This window comes from Rhipicephalus sanguineus, chromosome 1 (assembly GCF_013339695.2).
Source record: "Rhipicephalus sanguineus isolate Rsan-2018 chromosome 1, BIME_Rsan_1.4, whole genome shotgun sequence".
Classification (NCBI taxonomy): domain Eukaryota; kingdom Metazoa; phylum Arthropoda; class Arachnida; order Ixodida; family Ixodidae; genus Rhipicephalus; species Rhipicephalus sanguineus.
The window spans coordinates 252,935,392-252,954,684 of NC_051176.1; the positions used below are offsets into that span (position 1 = coordinate 252,935,392).

The window sequence follows — 19,293 nt, forward strand, 5'->3', positions numbered from 1 at the left end:
TTCATTGGAAACGGTCCTGTGGCTGTCTCATAATTATATTTTTCTTCATTTTACATCTGTATTTAAATAGTTTGTATCAGGGCTGGCCCTGGGCTAAATTTTCCTCTTAATGTGCAAAAAAATTAAAACATTTAAACCAAAATCTTGCTTTATTGGGATGACATTGCATTCGTCATAAAAAAAAAGTTGTTCTGGAGAACGGTGTTTGCTGTCAAAGCCCGATGTTTTCTTTAAAGTGACAGCTCATGGGCATCATGTTGGCCAACAGCTATCATGGCAAAAATCTACATTAGCACTTTCCCATTATTTTATACAGCTATCTCACAGGGCACTTTAAATTAATTGAGGTTGAAATTCCTCACTTGTGAAAGCCTTCTTTCTGCAAGATTTGTTATAGGACTGACCGCAATCGAGAAATTCTATTCCCATCAGGCTGTGACAATGATCGAAAGTACACCGTGTTGCACCTGTATTAGAGAAGTTTAAATCCACGATCAAAGCAAGGAGCCTCCGTTTTACACTATTTGTATTCATACATTTCTGCAAAATGGCTAGTAGTTATTTCGTCCACTTTTCTCTTTTGGCATACTTCTTTGTAGTTTAACAAAGATTTTGCTTCGCTCCCACTTAAAGGGCCCCTCACCAGGTTTGACAATTTTGAGCTAACGAGCGCAATGCATACACTGGGCGTTCACGATCACGTCTGCCAAAATATGCAACGCTACGCGCTGCGGAAATGGGTCAAATTTCAAGGTGAACGCTGCTTGCCCTTCCTCTCGCGGGCGCGCGCTTTAGAGAATGAGGGGATGACGTACATGAGAAAATGGCCCTACGTGGATGGTAGTGCTGTGACGTCGCTCCTCTACGTAGACGACTGTGCTCTGACGTCGCCAACAGTAGCACGTGACACTGCGATAATTATTTGACACGACATGTGTAGTTTGTGTAATTTGTTGCTTGAATAGATTAATAAAACTTGAGAGAAATAATGAGACACACACAAATGGAATGTGTGCGTCTTTTTTATTTTTTTCGCGAATCGCCGCGAGATGCGGGGCTAATGTGCCTCCCTTTCCCGTGCGTTCGTGTCCCCGCGGTTAGCGCATCGAGCAGACGCCAGCCCTGGAAACGAAAGTAATGATCTGGCGCGTTCGAGCACTCATTATGCTCATTTATTCTACCGCGTCCAAGTAAACGTTAATGCGGCACTAGCTCATGACAACGCCACTATCGTGCCCGTACAAATGTCTCAACTTTCATGCCCGCCCCGCAGAAACAGGCAGTACTCCACAGAGAACGCCGACAAAACGCCCACGGCCGCTACATAAAAAAAAAGGTAGCGGCGGTGCAACGCCGCTCGCGTGCTCGGGCTGGCTCGGGCACGTCATGCGCACGTGACCATGCATGCGCATGACGTGTTCATGCGTATGTGTCAAGTGAAGAGGGCAGGGAAGGGATTTGGCTTGCTAAGGCTACACGGGGCGAGTGGCAAGGGTTTGAAACTCGCCTCCTCCCATCATGGTTTCGCGCCGCTACAAATTATTGTTTTTCTCAGCTCGTAATGAACCGATTTGAAAAATGCTTGCGGCATACTGCTCTTCATTCGGCACACAACAACTTCCAGCGTCTAACTGAAGTTTGCTATGTGGCCTGGTGAGGGGCCCTTTAAAACGCCAAAGATTAGGCTACAATTTTATGCATCACAGTATATATCACAGTATGTCTGTCGCGGTACATATGCAGTGACATGTTGCCACGCCCGCTTCTTAGTTTATTTTGATGTATTCGGGTTTGACCAGCAAGGACGGTTAGCAACGCTCGATGCTGACTGCACCACATTGTTCGAGAAGCTTCGCGATTGTAGTTGATCACTTTGTTAAGATTGCGCGCAGGACGCGAATAGTCTAGATTATTCCAGAGCTTGCGCGACCACCAGTGATAAGACTGGAAAGTTCGATGCATGATGTAGGGGAGAGTCAGGAGGACTGGGACACTTTTTACAATTATATTTTTAGTTTTGTAGAACTTCAACGTGGAACGGTGTTTGATTGATTATAATACAGGTCTAAACAAGCCGCAAAACCTCTGAGACGCAACGGTTCCTATGGCTCCTGGTTGAGCTGTAAAAAAATAGCTTGTGATGGCTAAAATCTGTCCCATTCCACCTGCCTCTGTGGGTGGAGTGGGACATCACTTGGGAGGAGTGGGACGTATTGAACAAAATGGTTCAAGTGTCTTCAGTGACCATTACAAGCGGATAGTTCAACATCAAACAATAAATGGCGTTGCACAAACTTCGCTGCACCGATACTTTTTGACATTGGCACCTAGGTATCATCACAGTCAGTAATTGGTAAAGTCCCCATATTTTTCTAAGGAAAGCAGAACTGAGAGCTCTTTTGTTGGTTCCGCAGAAACTGCACACTGACGCTGACATGTTCATACTGCTATTCACTCTAGCCACAGAAAGTTTTTTTACTAAAATTGACAAGAAAGATATCGCCTTTTGTCACTTTAATATATTCATTAGGCCAGCTGATTTCACAAATGTCATGCCAGTCGTTATCAAAATCTGACATGTCGTTGTCAGAATTGTCAAAGACAACGGCAGGTGTGTCTTCTTCAGTTGAAGAACAGCAATCCTTCAGCAAACACCACTTCTTTTTTGGATGGCCTGTGGCAGCATTCTTGACTGTGCTGCACTACTTTTTTGATACTGTCTTGCTAAACTCTGAATTCTTGTTCAGTCGTATGCTTCCCCAATTTACATGCCATGACTTTGTTTTGCCTTTTCTTTTTGCGCTGTGTAACGCGGCATCGCAGTAGGATAGAGAGGACCGGGATAGTGTCCCGTTCCTCCCACAATTCAACTGTCCCATTCCTCCCAAAGTACGTTTCCAAAGGAAAGAATGTTCAGCGGCTAAAATTCAGTCGTAATGCTTATACTTTTTCTTTGAAAAAGTACAGCGCTGATGCGTCTTTTCGGAGAAAGATTGATAGCAGCGTCCACAAAGCGGTTCAAATCTGGGAGCGTTACAATTGAGATAGCGGAAACTTACTTTGAACACATGAAAAGGGCGACTTCCAGTTACAGAAAGCTCTATTCGCCGAAGACACCGGCCATTACATCCATGCATTCGGTCTGTTAGCACCATTTTATGAGTCGTTGGCCAACGTCTTTGAAGTAACTGGAGGAGAGATAGACGAGTTGTCCCATTCCTCCAACTGTCCCAAAGCTCCCGACTCTCCCCTATAAAAGATGGCGCGTCCCAGCCATGAGCAGTTTATCGGCGGCTGATGCTCTGTTCGCCGCTATCAGTGTACAGTGTGTATTGCTGTAGTTTGACTTTCAGTTTCCCGGCCATATGTTCGGCCAAATAAAGAGTTTCATCTAAGACACGCTGACTGCTGCCTTTGTCAATGTCATGATCACATGACAAGATACTGTTATCATCATGTTGGGACTATGTAGTAGCAAAGTGGTAGACTGTAAAAGGACTAAATGAACGTGTTTACAGTTGTGAGAAACACGTAAAAGTTGTGTCGCTAATATGTGGTGATCAACCCACCGCAGTGATCTAGTGGTTATGGTGCTCGACTGCTGACGTCGCGGAATCGAATCCCGGTCGTGGTGGCTGCATTTCGATGGAGGCAAAATGCTAGAGGCCTGTGTACTTAGATGCAGGTGCACGTTAAAGAACCCCAGGTGGTCGAAATTTCCAGAGCCCTCAACTTTAGCGTCCCTCATAATCATATGATGGTTTTGGGACGTAAAACCCCAACAATTATTATATGTGGTGATCAGAGTTTGTGTGTGGTGATAACCTCGTAGACATATTTGTCCTCTTAATGGGCCTTATTACATCTACTTCCCAAACATGGTGTGGGTGTTGCAGAGCTTATTTTTTTCCTGACTGATAAAAGCATTTATTTTCATTGTTCATCAGCCAGTCTCTATAACCTACCAGGCCCGTAGCCAGGGGGGCCCCTAGGACCCCCCCCCCCCCTGAAATTTTGGTGAAGTATGTGTTCTTACCAAAAATAAATAATGAAAATAGGTGTTTTTCTCAAATTGTCAGGGTTTTCAGCAAGTGGGCCCCCCACCCCCTGAAAAAAATTCCTGGCTACGGGCCTGTAACCTACCAATTGGTGTATGACACTTTACATATTCAGTCACATCCAATAGCTTTGTGCAATTATTGTCATTACAGAATGCACATATTGGACAATACAAAATAGCTTTTTTTTTTTGCCTTTCTTGCCCCATACAAATTCTTTGTGCACTGCTGATATCATAGCGTGTGTGATGCTTCCTAAATTTGAAACATTCAGCTTTCTCTGCGAATTTGACCAGAAGCACCCAAAATTTGAGTTTGTGAATTTTCATCTTATTTTAGGCCAATACTGCTCTACAGTAGAACTTATTGCTTTTCACGTATTTCTTGGCATTGCAAACCTTGCGTCAGGATATTTCATGTATACATTTGACATTTAATGTTGTAAGAAAGTGATCACTTTATGATTTTCTTGCTCTTAGAAAGCTTGTAGTGCTGCTCAAGTGTTTCAAAAGTTCAGAATTTCATTAATTACCAGTAATGGGGATCTTTTGGCTGTGCTATTTTCCTGTTGAACAAAATTTTTCAGGTTCATTTTAGTTGTAGCAAAATCTACTGTCCGACAGGAGCAGTATACAGACATGCTTGTCTGTACATTGAAAGCTCCATGTGGTCAGAATAAACCACATTCCTTCTTTTACTGCGAAAATATTTCCATACTTACAATCTACTGCTCCTAATTAAATGTCATCCTTTCAGACAGTCATACGAAACTGGTACACCAGAGATGCTAAAGTGGTGCTGTGTTTCAAGGAGCTGCTTCACCTCTGTAGGACAAGTGTTAAAGAATCCTTTCTAAAAGGCAAGTCATTGATTGCATGTAAATCCTCTCAGCCTTTGAAGTTTGCATCAATGCTTATAAGATTGTATAAAATATACAACTTAAATTTTTGTTTACTGTACAGCACTTCCAGAAGTGCCTCATTAGTTATGCCATCTTGCTACAGGCCATGAAATTGAAGTAAAATTAAGTGACTCAATGAAGCAGCCAGTCCAAGACCACTTTTGTTAGAGAAAATCTTAGGTATGTGCCTCAGAGAAATTGAAGAAATGTACTGTAGAGGCATAGAATTGTTTGAAGAATTTGAGATCACGGATAAAGTGTGGAGCCTTGTAGATGAATAATTCAGCACTATGTGCAGTGCTCGTCAAATGAAACCCGAACAGCGGCAAGCCTTCGCAGTGGTATAGTGCGCGCCGTCCAGTTATCACCATGGACAGGCGCACGCATCCGGTTTGACCGCACTGCACATATGCGCGCCTGCCCATGGTGATAACTGGACGGCGCGCACTATACCACTGCAAAGGCTTGCCGCTGTTCGGGTTTCATTTGACGAGCACTGTACGTGCACGTATATTAGAGATTATTTGCGTCATTTTGGATAGTTATAGTCAGGGTGTCGGAACAGAACAAAAACCGAAAACGAAAAACGAGAAAAACGATATTTTTGACCGGAATGAAAACATAACCGAAACTTTATCTATTATTTCGTTCCGGAGTGAAACCGGAATTTTTTCAATCGTTTTTCGGTTCACGAGAACATTTCGCAGTCCGGAACAACTGAGCTCATGCAACGTGAGCACGCGTACCTCAGGCAGCAATTCCAAAGCAAAGATATGTTGAAATTGTGCGAAAAACGAAAAACAGTGGCAACCAGAGATGTTGATATTAGCGCAAGTGGACTTTTGCGGGTCTGTCACGCAGACCAAAGTGGAGAGGGCATTTTCGGTGCTGAAGTTTGTTGCAGCGAAGGCTCTTATGAGATCAGAACAGCTGATTTTGGCACCATAGTTGCCCGCCGCCGCCCGTGTCCGTGACCACTATCGCGTGAAGTAAGAAAAAATAAAATGAGAAACAAATTTCTAGGATCGGATGGGATTTTAACCCGCGTCCCCTGCGTGGCATTCGAGTCTTCCACCACAGTGCCACGCTGGTGCTTATAACTCCTTCGCAAAAATACTCTATACAGGCGCCATGTCGGGCAAGGAATCGTGTTAACATAGGTCATACAGCGTGGCAGAAGAGTAAAACGACAACCAGCCATCACACAATGCTAATTCCGCAAAGAGTGTGTGGTTTAATGCTTCCCACCCACTGCAAAGTGCTCAGCCATAGTTCATCGTCATCAGCCACAGCGCAAAGCGCACATAATGTGTAGCGGCTACCACGATTCTCCGGAGAATCACAAAAAATGACATAGTGGGAACTTCGGTACTTCAGAAAAATTACGATGATTTATGGCGTAGTGGGTACCCTGCATGTGTACTTGTATCAGCTGCCCCAAGAGACTCTACAACGGGCTCTACAAAGTCCGCTCTTCCAACTTTCGCTGTGACTGTGCTGCACACTCCGCGCAGGCCTGGCAATCTTTTTATCAAAACAGCGGTCTCGCACATCACAGAGTGCACTCAGTGACGTGATGCTTCTGAGATCGTGCTCACTCCCTTGACACAAAGCACTGAGCCCACTAAGATTGTGATTGAATTTGGAAAAAATAAATACTATGACTTTGAAGGGTATACTGGTTTGTGCTAGTTGGTAGAAATTCATATGTACAGTTACTACCGCTCCTCTGAAGAACGTGTTTTACCCTTGTCCCGCTTTCTTAGGAGGAAGGCAAGTAACTACATCACAAATCAAATGTTTTTTTTAATGATTACTTTAGCTTCAAATTTTTCCATAAAAAAACGTTACGAACCGTTACGGAACATTATTTTTTCGTTCCGGAACAGAAACGGAACGGAACTTTTTGCGGTGGAACGAAACTAAAACCGAAACGAAAAACATTTCGTTCCGACACCCTGGTTATAGTGCTATGTTTGCCACATTTATAGAGATGTTGCAGTGCATTGCTCGTCAACAGTGCTGTTCTTACTGGCACAACCACATGTGTGTAAAATGAAAAAAAGAAATCAAAACCTGGCAGTTTCCTATTGTTTTTTGTGAACTGCGTTCCTGGGCTGAGTTATTTTTGTATCATATTTTCTGTGGGCCACAGTATACGTAGTTGGGAAATGACCTAGTTGAGTTTATTATGCTTTGGTTCAGGCACAGCATGACATGACTAAGAAACATACTCATCAGCTTTTATGCATGTGCCATCGTACATTCCAGTATGCATGCATGAGTTCGTACATTCCAGTAGTGCTTGCATGAGTTCAAGAATGTACTCAACTATTCCCATTATGCATTCAAACTGAGTCGAACATTCATAAACACCTGAGAAGGTTCCGATGCATTCAGGGGCATGGTCTGCACCAAGAGATAATGTGCACATCTGTTTGAGCAGGTGAAACGCGAAGTGAAGATGAAAAGTCAAGTACACCTGTCAGTGTGTGTGTGTGGGGGGGGGGATGTCCCAGATAAGTTAGACCAAGATTTTAAAACAAGACCAAACAAGGAAGATTTAAGATCTAGGAGAAGTTTCTCTTAGTGCTACTTCTGTCCGCATACTTTCAGATGATATTAAGGGAAGCACACATTTTGAGAAATAATACAGTGGCTACGTAGTAGTACAAGCGTAGTACCAGAAACTTTCCGTGTATCATAATCCTGCCAAATTTTTGCGAAGTACGGTACTGGATAGTACTGCGTCACTGGTACCAGTGCAGTCACTGGTACTGCGAAATATTGCTTTCTGACATTCATGGCATGTATCTTTCATCATTTTCTGTGCTGAAGAGCAAGAGACAGCTTTCTTACATTGTTAATATTTTACAAGCACATACAATATAATATAGATGCAGTAAGTTTTATATTTCATATATGTTTCTGATGTAGTATTTCTTTGCATGTGAAGGTTGTGGGTTCAGTCCTCACTGGTGGCGAGTTGTTTTTTAGTCTAGTTCATGTGTGTTCCTTTTATCTCATAATTACTACACTCCAATTAGAAACTATGAATAGCTCCCCCAATGCTTTCCTTGGCTTTATTGTCTATTGGACTCTTGCAGTTGTGTCTAACAAAAAAACGGGCCCCTCAATCCCTTCGCCTTCTGTCGTTTCTTACTAGAGGAAGCATTATAAGCTTAGATGAAGACATTGGTCTTGCTAACGTTGACTGCAGTTGCTGCAGTGAAGCTTGTTAGACAGCTGTACAAAGATAATGTTGCGAGTGCTTCATTGAGTATTCTGCAACCAGGGGATCTGGAGGCGATTGGCAAGTGGTTGGACCACTACTGGCAGCTAAAGAAGGTGCTCGCTGCTGGGTGTGAGCCAATGTTTGTTGGGCGTCTTATGGAGCTTCTGCGGCCACACGTTCATGGTCAACTGCTGCTAGGTGCAGGCGGTGGTGGTTTCCTGTGTGCCCTCACCAAAGAACCTCACCAGGCTGGCTTTGTGCAGAAGCTTTTGGATGAGACTCAGGCAAGGGAGCTAATACTTTGTTTTGACAGCCTTATGGCTCTACCAAACTGGCACATATTTTTGACAGTCCCTACACCACTGTTATGCTTTTTGGGGATGCATGTTTATGTTCTTGTGCAGCTGTGATTACCGACAGAGTGAGCAGTAATACTGTGTACCAAGCATTGCAGGAAGAACTTCAAGCAACTCATAAAAGCAGTTCACTGGTTTTCAGCTACACATTATTCCCTGTAGTAGGTGTCAGTCATTGTGTGACATTCAGGGTTAATAATTAAGTCATTAATATGTTATTGGCTTCTGCAGAAATTTTATTTGCACATTTGAAGTCAATAAGTCCTCAAGTCATACAAGTTTACAGATATCGTAAGACTAGCGTTACTTTCGAAATATATTCCAACATCTGCCATAAAATAAATCTCTGTTTTGCATGGCTTCTTCCCATGGTGTGTAACAAGGGATCTGTGAGAAACTGATACATTAAACATTATTTTATTTTTCATTGAAGTTCCAATGGAGCTCTTTATGCTACTGCTTTGTCTTTAAGAGATCATTTTTATGTATGAACTTATTTCCTACCCACACTGCAGCAACTCCCATTGAAGTCAGTAGAATTGTCAGATAAATAAGCAAATAGGTATTACAAAATATAACTACCTGTCATATAATCATTTGTAGTTCTTTGGAATGTTATGTCTATCATTTAGGATGCAATTTCTCTTAGCTTTGCTATTCTTTCAGTGACACGTTTCTGTTTGTTTTGAAAGCATCTGTAACAAGTACTAGTGTACACTACGTTGTTTTGAAAGCATCTGTAACAAGTACTAGCGTACACTCCTAAATTGCAGAGAACACTGTTGCGATGCTTTCAGAAAAATAACTTTTGTGTTGTGTTTCATGTTTTTGTTTTATGTAGTCAAAAGCTACATAAGGTGTAAGAACTTAGCATTCGAGTAATAAAATAATGCTCTTTAACCTATAGCCCACTTGTTTCGCAGCATTGCTGGAGTATATCTTGTTTTTCCTAAACCTTCACTAAAGCAAACTTCAAGAGTGGAATTATCCATGAATTTTTCTTCTGTGCAATTTGTGATGGTCATTGGAATAGTTGATTCTGTTGAGGTGAATAGTGTAATGTAGCTACACAGTTGGGATGTACACAGACCTGTCTCCTCCTTCTGTCTATGTCCTAGTTTGCATCCCTCATTTTATAGCCCTGAAGGCTGCCGATAGCACCTGCTGACTCAATGCATGGAGCCTTTAGACCTAAACAGCTGATGCACTGTTGCTGCAAGTTCAATGAATAGACGGCACCGCTTATGCCTCTTTTTTTTTCCTCTCTCCCTGTCTGAAGTTTCATCATTCTCTTGGCTTTTATGTGTGTGCTTAGATGCTTCTCTCTATTTTATTTCCTTACATACTCTCTCTCAGCACTCAGGACAGTGACTTCATGTTCAGAAAGGCAATTAACTGTGCAATTACCTGCCCCGTGCTGCCTTTTTGGTTCATGTAATGAGAGCTCCCGACCCTTGGAATACAATGCTGTTGCCACGGTGTGTACTGTAGTTAGGCTATATCTTATTGCGATAGCAATTATATGGACAGTCTCGGCTGAATTTTGCCGTCGCCGTCGCCGTCATGCACCGTATATGTATAAGTATGTATATATATATATATATAAAAGCCCCAAAGAAAAATAATTCAGAAAAATGCTTCCGAAGCGCGGAATCGAACCAGGGACCTCTTGCTCCGCAGCGAGTGGCGCTATCCACTACGCCACCAAACGCAGATCCTCCACGTAGCTAACGGCGAGCGTTATATACACACCATCTACCGCTGGACGGACTCAGAGACGCTAGGCGCTTATAAGCGTTTCTTCATTACCAGTGAGATGGCGTTAGGAGCGCGACGGGTGGATTTAAAAGTCGTCGGCGAGCGCGCTCGCTTCTTGTTATGTTTGCGCAGGGAGAACCTTGCCCCTCCGCTGTCTGCTCGCGCGGTTTTCTCGTGCTGAGGGGAAGAGGGATGTTTCACGCTTTCACCGTGATGTCCGCGCTCATGTTACGGAGCGTACGAAAGTCATTCGAGCTCAAGGGACGCCGCTAAACGAACAAACAGAAGATGAGCGCGAACTATCAAGTGTCACAGCTCGACACTTGAAGCACTCTAGTTTCCTTCGCTGCTTTGGCCGCCTTTGCAACAGGAGCGCTGTTCAAACTGAGAGTATCCATTGGCGAGCCTCACTTCGTATAGCATTAGTTTCTTGCTATCGCATTTATTGCTTCGCCCTTGCGGCGAAGCTGTGACTTTTTTTATTTAATAATAAATATTTTTTATAGGGCAGATAAACGTGCACTTGACTGCAAATAGTACTCACACGTCAGTGTTTAGTATAGGAAAGTGAACTGCAGGAGTTATGCTGAAAATGTCATCTCATTTGTGGCCGTTCAAAAGCATAGCATCTTTATACCAAGTTATTTGACATTATTGTTCCTTGTATTCTGTTTTCCTTCATTTTACAGGGAATGTCAAAGGTTACTGTACACATGGTGGAACTTGACATGACTGGCCTGAGACTAAGCATCAATGGAGAAAGTGCAGAGCTTCCAAGTCCTTCTTAGTTTTGCTATACAGTTATATAGAGAAGTGGCCCACCAGTGCCTATACTTTTGTATTCTTTATACATTTTTACAGCTCAATAAGAAACATTTACAAAGACATTCCGAGGGTTTTCAAAATTTCATACTACATTTATGCCACTATACATATGAATTCTGCAACCTAGTCCCCATTATGCACCAGTCTGCTGGTGATATGCTGCTATGCCAAGACTGAGTCTTGGCATTTGCGAATTGCTCTTATGGTTTTACCATGTATTGTATCGAATTTCTTTATTTCACAGCTAGTGCACCCCATCATGCTTCTTTTGTTTCTTTTTGTTTTGCTGAAATGCAGCAGTGATAGCTTGCCTTCTTTTATTTTTTCTCGAGTCTTTAACAGTTTCATTGACTCAGTTTTCTGTAGTTGCATCATGTAACTACAAAACACGTCAATGATTTGCTCACATTTACTGGAACCACAAGCAGAACTGAGGAGTCTAAGCTTGCTCACAAGCTCCTGGGCCATCATCCCATTGGAGTACACAATTAATTTCGCAATTGTGTATGCATCTTTCTTTCTTTCCTTTTTTTTTAATCACTGTGAATAAAAGCCACATGCAAATAGTATTTCAGGGCATTGTGTGGAAGAGTGCTTAAAAGCATAATACATACTGTCTAGCTGCTTCATAGCAACTGCTGTAGCTGGTAATGTATGTTAGCAACAATAAAAATGTGATACTGTCTTATGCTCATCTGATCAATGTCTTAATGCATGTTTTGCTTTTAGTACTTGTTTCACAAAAATAAAAAAATAACGACCTGCTATCACATCACCAAGTGCCAGTGTTGTTTCAAGTAAAAGATAATGAAGACATATAAAACTGTGAATCATGGAACATATACAGGTGTCAGAAAGCTGAGACACTCGAGATCATGTGCGTGTAAAGAATATTCGCAGTGAAAAATTGCACTGACCGATGCACACCAAGAAACTGTATTAGGGTCGGTATGACAGAAAAAAAAAGTGTAAAACTTCATTTTTGGTTTTGAATCATATTGTTTCATCATATCTCCTTATGTACTTTACCTGGTTCACTCAAATGGATGACCATGGAACAGATTCAAATTTAAACTTTCATATTGCTCGAGTGAAGTGTGTGGCCATTGTCAGCGATAATGCAGTGAAGCACAGGCAAACAATAGAACTTCACTCTTTACAGCAATAAAAAAAGCTGCAGATTTTGACTGGTTCTTACATTGGTTGGTCTACTGAGTAAGCTCTGTGGGACCATACTTGTGAGATCCAGTTACTAAATAATAGGAGCTGCTTTTTTTTTACTAATAAGTCAGTTTTCTATCTGCAAAGAAATGTGATGGAATGATCACTTCATGCCGGATAAAAAACATTGTTGACGGAGGGTGTGTGTACAACTGCACACGCTAAAAAAATGCCTGAAAATTTGAGGCTGATCAAAATGTCGTAAATGCACTGCAGGCATCATATGGCTGGATTTGTGCTCCAAAACTGACTATGTGCCAAAATGTTGTGCCAGTTTTGTACCAAAGAGCACAACATTGTGACTCCTCCAATGTTGCCAAAGAAAGATTACAAGCACCATTATCTGTTACAGCAAATGTGAGCTGTCAAATGCTACTTTTTGAGCTCAATATGAAGCCCGCCCAGCCATAGTAACATGAAAATGTGCTCAAACGAACAGGTGATACTGGACAGATGCTGCAGGCACTAATGGTTTGGTTAGTGTATGGTCTACTTATTGCTTGTATAACATTTGTGAAAACATCATACTGGAAGATCTCTACTGTTGAAATGGCCATTAACTTGTCAGAATATTTATTTTTTTGCAGCATTAGAGTCATGGCTGTCAGCAGGATTTGGTCTTGGGGGGTGCAAGCCCATGTTGCATCGCAGCTGGGAGAGGGGGGAGCACTGGTGTAGCTTGGGTGGGGGGGCAAGTGCTGGTGCGGCTTGAGCGGGGCAAGTGCCCCTTTTGCACACCCCTGCCGACGCCCATGATTAGAGTTCAGTTTATTTCTGGCTGTGTTTGCAAATGTGATGCCAGAAGGGAAATTTATTCATATGCATCATCAGATCACAATGGTGGATGTGTGCACATGCCACAATTTGTCATGGAAATCTGTATAGCCCAAAGATATTGTTCAGTAGAAGTGCACAGTTCAGGACAATTGTGTTAAATTTGATAATGGCATGTTTCAGGAAACATCTCTGCACATGAAGCACCACAGTTGTAGAACTTTCCTCAGTTTGCAACTGGCTGATGCAGTCTCAATCTAGAAAAACTTATTTTCACACTGCGCAGTATCTACAACTTATGGGATAAAGTTTGTTAGGAGTTTGACCGCTGGCTGTGTTTTCTAGTGAGATTTTTTGTATAATTTTTTAGGTACTGTGGAAGATGCAGAAAAGGTAGCATCACTTGGACGATTAAAAAAATTGTATAAAAAGCTCCATAATTAACACCACCTTGGCCCTCTTTAAACCATATTAGGCACTGCATCTTTTGGGGGCAAACATTACTTTCCACTTGTTTTCCTAGCAAGCATGACGACTAACACTTGTACAAGTCATAAGTTTTTAAATTGAACTATAGTAATGATAGTTGGCTGAGGAATGGTGTAAATACTAAGTTTTAAAACTTTAAGTCGGGCCAGTGCCTCAAAATATCCTCTTTTGGCATTGTGCCCCCTCAGCGCAACTTGGTTTTGAAGTAAGCTTGAGTGAGACGTGGAATTGAATGGAGTTCCAAGAGTTGAAAAGGCCGAAGTAGTGGTTGCATTTGAAATTTCAAGTAAGCCGCATGTTTACAGACTTGAATCCTTTCTTCATAGTGGTTTGGGCTTGCAGTGAGAGTATGGTTGTTTTCCCAACCATGGTAGATACTTTCTTCGTTCTCGACATCACCTTAATAGGCAAAGCACTGCATCTCTAGAAGCAAGCCCGTAGCTGGGGTTGGGGGAGGGCTAGCCCCCCCCCCAAAAAAAAAAAAAATTTGGTGAAGTAGGTGTTTTTACCAAAAATAAATAATGAAAATAGGTGTTTCTCTCAAATAGTCAAGGTTTTAAGCAAGTGCCCCCCCCCCCCCCCCCGAAGAAAATTCCTGGCTACATGCTTGTCTAGAAGATACTTCTACACTTTATTTGTGGCATTCAAGCAGCTAAGAATGCAAGTGACATGGGCAGGCAGGTATTTAGGCAGATTAGTTTACCACAGTGGAGCTGAGAAAGTTGCCTTAGTGTAGGTCTCCAGATCAATTCCAGCTACTTGAGGTTCTTCTATGTACAGCACTCACAGATTGAAACGTGACAATCAAAACATTTAGTATAACTTACATGCGCAATTGTTGGAGATCACTACGTCATGTCACTACGAATCTGGCTACTAAAGGTGATGTTGGCTTTGATGTAAGATTCCAAGTCGAAATTTCACCATTGCTGCACGAACTGAAGACTGTGGAAAGAAAAGTGTGTGTTCATTACTTAGCCGTAAAGTGACATGTTTGAATCCATGAGCACTGTAGATCTAAAGCATTGCGGCGTAACGTTCCCCTTGGAATGCAGATTGAAGTTTTACAACAAATCAAAATGAAACCAAATTAATATTGAAATTTCACTAATATGGGTTTGAACTAATTGCTTTAAGGCACATACTGCGATTTAGAAATTAAAGCCAGTGACTTAGAAAGTTGCGTCCTTTTGGAACAGATGTGGCAAATGGCACTAGTAAGAGATTGATGGATGACACTAGTTACGAGTTCCCGAAGCTTGTAGCAAAATGCATTAGTGTTGCAGGAATTTTCTAGCTTTAATATATGAAATGTGTTGTTAAAAAATTCAGTAGAACAATATCCTTGCTCTAAGTTTGATAGCTCTCATCTCAAAACCAGTGCTAGTTTCAAAATTCATTCCAAGTGATAGTCTTGTGAAATCACTGGCTTCAATTCATGCATCATAATGTGTGTGCAAAAGTATTTATGCATTCATTCTAAAAAGACAGGGCGTGCAAACACGGACACAAGAAAGAAGTCAGGACACCACAAACGCCGACTAACAACTGAAGAGACGCACAACGGCTGAAAAAAAAGAAGGCACGAAAACTTATCTGCGCATGCCCATGCAACAGGCGAACCTATCAATCCGGCACGCGTGGTGGTCTACGTGGAAGATAACTGTTAAGGCATTTGATTTCATCTTTATGCAAGTTAATAGACGGTTGGCTCACGCATGCACTACCACTATTCTCGATATGCCATGCTTCAATCATCAGGCGCGTTTCTTCATTTCTATGCCGGTACAACACTGCGCATTCATCAAATTTTGGCGTGCACTTACAATCTCGACAATGTAAAGATAGATTAGAAGGTGAGCCTCCTGTAAGCGATCTCTTATGTTCCAACAATCTCTGGTTGATGCATCGGCCCGTCTGTCCTACGTAGAAGCGGCCGCAGCTGAAAGGAATCTTATACACCACACTCGTACGGCAATCAGTGAATTTGTTGGTGTGTTTTACGAAACAAATATCGGTCCGCTTCTTGTCTTTTACTCCCTCATTCTTCCTCTGCACAGCGGCACAAATCTTACCTAGCTTATTGGCAGCCGTGAAAACATTAACGCCGTATCTAGTTCCTACTTTCTTTAGCCTGTGAGATAAGCGATGAATGTACGGTATATCTACGACACGTTTCTTCCTATCGCTTTCTGCAACCATGCTTGGACTTAACATAATAGACTTCTTTAAACGTTCAGCGACCGTGGCCACTGCGTCACGAGGATACCCTACATCTAAAAGACGTGTAACCTGTGCGTTAAAGCTATCACTCATTTTGTGCTCACACGACTTGGTGAGGGCTGACTTAAGGCAAGACATGGCGATGCCGTTTTTTACAACTTTCGAGTGCTTTGACGAAAAATTTAACAGCGGTTTCGAAGATCTAGGAGAATATTGCCAACACACACATTTATGCATATTGTTATCTAATGCAGGTAATGTCCATCTTTTGCAATAATCTTGTTTTGGAGTAGAACTTCGCTATATGCCACGGGTGATCTTTTAAAATGCAGGCAAAGTTCTGGTATTTGGGAATAAGTCCTTTTGCCTTCCGAAACTTTCAAAAAGAAAATTGTACAGCCACATGCTTCCATCAACAAAGTTTTAATTTGCCTAGTAGTAGTTGCACAAAGACATTTTATTAAAACTGTTCATGCAACACAGCTCAACCATCAGCTTTCCTTCTCTATTTGGTGTTGGAAACAAACTGCAGAAGGGCAACAATGCACTGTCCAGAACACTGCTTATAGCGTTGCTTCAATACTGCAGCTAGAAATCACAGTCTTGTTGGCCACTGAGAAGCAATTGAATACAAATGATAGTCTATTCCTGCAAAATGGCCACTTTAGAGTTTAAAAATTTTAACGCATATTTCCAGCAGTTTGTTCTCTTTAGAGCAAGCAAGACCTTGAAAACATCTGTCAAATGCAGCGGTTTCGGTACTTCCTTCTGCCAGTGCCAAGTAAACGTCTGTGGAAACCGTGCAGTCCTCAGTCCTTCAGAAGCTGCCTTGGCACGAGTCGCACCTTCTTTAGTCTCTTTATCTACCAGCGCTCCGATCACATATATTGCATCGTGATCGAAGACATCCAATGTGTTTTCACTGTCCGGGGTTAGGTACACAAGTCTTTCTTTTGGAAACATGTCCAAGTAGCTGCTTGGTGTCATCTCCGACAGTAATTTGTGTTCACAAGCCGCAAACAGTTCGTCCTGCAAGATCCGCGCAGTAGTTCCGTTCGGAGATGCATTACAAAAATGCAAATGAAACGGATCGCGACTCCATCTGTTCCATCCGAAGGCCTCAAGAAGGTCTCTAGCGGCTTTGTTGCTTTCTCTCGGAGACATTACATCGTCGTAGCCTAGATCAAACACAACACTTTGGCCAAACAGCACCGCTGGTATCTGCCTTGACTCATAATATCTGTTCATGGTGCCCTCTCGAATACGGATAAAAAAACTATTCCGGAAAAGGCCATAGTCGTCGATGCGGTCAGCTGTGTACGGCACAAATTCCCACTTCAAAGATGGTTTGTCATCGCTCACTGATGCTAAGCAGCCCTGTACTCGTCGGCGCTGGCGCAAACGCTTTTGTTCTCTGTAGAAGAGATATTCGAACATGCGGCCTCTCTTGCGAAAAGAGCTTGCTGCGAGCAAGTCAAGCACATCCTGGGAGGATAATTCCTGTGGCGCTTGTAGGCCATTTCTAAGCCTTAGTTTATGTTGCCGGAGCAGCAACCGCAATCTTTCTTTGGTTTTTCTGTCATGCGCAAGGCCGGGAAAGTCGGAAGTTCGGTACACACATTTGTTTTCATTTCTCTCGTCATTTTGTCCGTCTTCATCGGCGAGTTTGAGCGTCGACACCGCAAAGCAAAATCTCCTAGTCCAAAACGGCACCAGCACTTTCAGAGCTTTGCAGCACTTATTACGCGGCGCGTAACTAATGTGGCAAGTGTTGAACTGAAATAAAGATGAACGAAGCATCATAACTTCATCACAGCAGGGTAACAACAGCGTAAGCTGAAGCTACGAAGCAGTCGGCACAGAAAAAGAACACTCGCATGGCCAGGTTGCCAGGTATGGCCGACTCGCACGTGGCGCTGACTTGGCTACGCGTATGGCTACGTTACGCACTACTTTGCCAATGTTGCCAAGGGGAGAACTGTGAGAACCTTTCACGGCGCGTTTTAGGAGCGAAACTCCTTAGGCCCGCACCCTGCCGTCGCCGTCGAAGCTTCCTTCCAGGGGCGTAGCCAGAAATTTTTTTCGGGGGGGGGGGTTCAACCATACTTCATGTATGTTTGTGCGTGCGTTTGTATGTGTGCGTGTATATATACGCAAGCAAAACTGAAAAATTTCGGGGGGGGGGGGGGTTTGAACCCCCCACCCCCCCCCCTTGGCTACGCCCCTGCTTCCTTCACTTAATTAAGCAGAAGCACCCCTTGGGCTTATTGAAAAAAAACATCCTGCGAAAAGATTACAAGGCTATGAACTGCTCAGCCAAATATTGCAGTCGTGCGCGCCGCGTAAAGGCTACAAGCGGAACGAGGCCGGTTCAGGTTCAACTCTCAACCGGAGGCCGACTCACACTCGTCGGTGGGCGGGGCGTCTGCCCGTTGACGTCGCGATCTGCATCCCCACGTCGCAAAAGACATAGCATCCTCATTGGCCGATAGCCGAAATAAATCGAGAGCGGCGTTCGGATCAGATGCGCTTCATGTCACGGGGTGCCGCCACTTGCCGACGCCGCGCTCCTCAGTACACGGTAGCCGCACTCGCCCACGCGAATGATCGAATCGATCGAATCACAGCGGGAGAGCGATCGCGTTTCATGATGCGCGCTGACCGCGCTGACGTAACTTCTTTCCCCCGTGCCATCCCTCCCTGTGTAGCTTCCAGTGCGCTCGTCGGCACGAGAAAAGAGAGAAAGCGCTGAGAGCGTGCGCCAAACCCCCGTAACTCAGCTCATTCTTGACGGATTCGAGAAATTTTTGCGGCAATCGGTTCGGGAGGCAGTAACCTGCGATACTGAGGTCATTAGATCATTACTTGGAAAAGTGGTTCATGACCCCTTTAAGAGGCAACGTTTAGGCCTTGAGCGGTTTGGTTCTAGCGCACCAGAAATTCAAGGTTAAAGGCCTGAACACACGTACGCGTTGCAGCATGTCAGCGCGTGACCTTTTGACGCGGCGTCGCGCCCTCTCTCTCCATATGGAGAGTGCGCGGCGCCACGTCAAAATGTCACGCGCTGACACGCTGAAACGCGTACGTCTGTTCAGGCCTTTAAAGGCCAACTCCGGCGATTTTTTGGTCATGTCAAAGTAACGGTGCTTTTATGTTCCTGAGACGCTCCTGTTACGGGCCCGATAGCAGAAATACTTGGCAAATTGGAGAATAATTTTAAATAAGCAAAAAAGCGCAACACCGAAACCGAAACCCAACCGAGTGTACTGTCTACGTATGACGTAGACGTTGTTACGAACAAACCGGAAGTCGTGCAAGGCATGCCGGTCACGCCGGCGTGGAGTATGAAAACTGTGACAGCCGGGACGACCAGCGAAGCGCCGGTCAAACCAACGCTGTCTGTCACCTTGTGCACAGCAGTCGCTCGCTGTAGCGGCCGAAGCGCCGAAGTTA

General features: G+C 43.4%; 2 protein-coding genes across 3 annotated transcripts in view; one reads left to right on the forward strand and one right to left on the reverse strand.

Annotated features, from left to right (window-relative positions):
- LOC119377852 (L-fucose kinase) overlaps positions 1-11,388 on the forward strand; it is a 65,657-nt gene extending 54,269 nt beyond the window's left edge. For both annotated transcript variants that reach the window (XM_037647152.2, XM_037647160.2), the window contains exons 24-26: positions 4,815-4,917; positions 8,255-8,478; positions 10,998-11,388. In XM_037647152.2, coding sequence (XP_037503080.1) covers positions 4,815-4,917; positions 8,255-8,478; positions 10,998-11,096 — 426 coding nt within the window. In that variant the 3' untranslated portion in view covers positions 11,097-11,388. The remainder of the gene's footprint in view (positions 1-4,814; positions 4,918-8,254; positions 8,479-10,997) is intronic.
- Positions 11,389-16,443: 5,055 nt separating this feature from the next.
- LOC119377868 (tRNA methyltransferase 10 homolog C) lies at positions 16,444-17,917 on the reverse strand (the record flags this gene model as incomplete). Its single annotated transcript, XM_037647169.2, has 2 exons — positions 16,444-17,254; positions 17,877-17,917. Coding segments are annotated over 2 exons (813 nt in total), but the record flags the coding sequence as incomplete, so codon positions are not given.
- Positions 17,918-19,293: the final 1,376 nt, after the last annotated feature.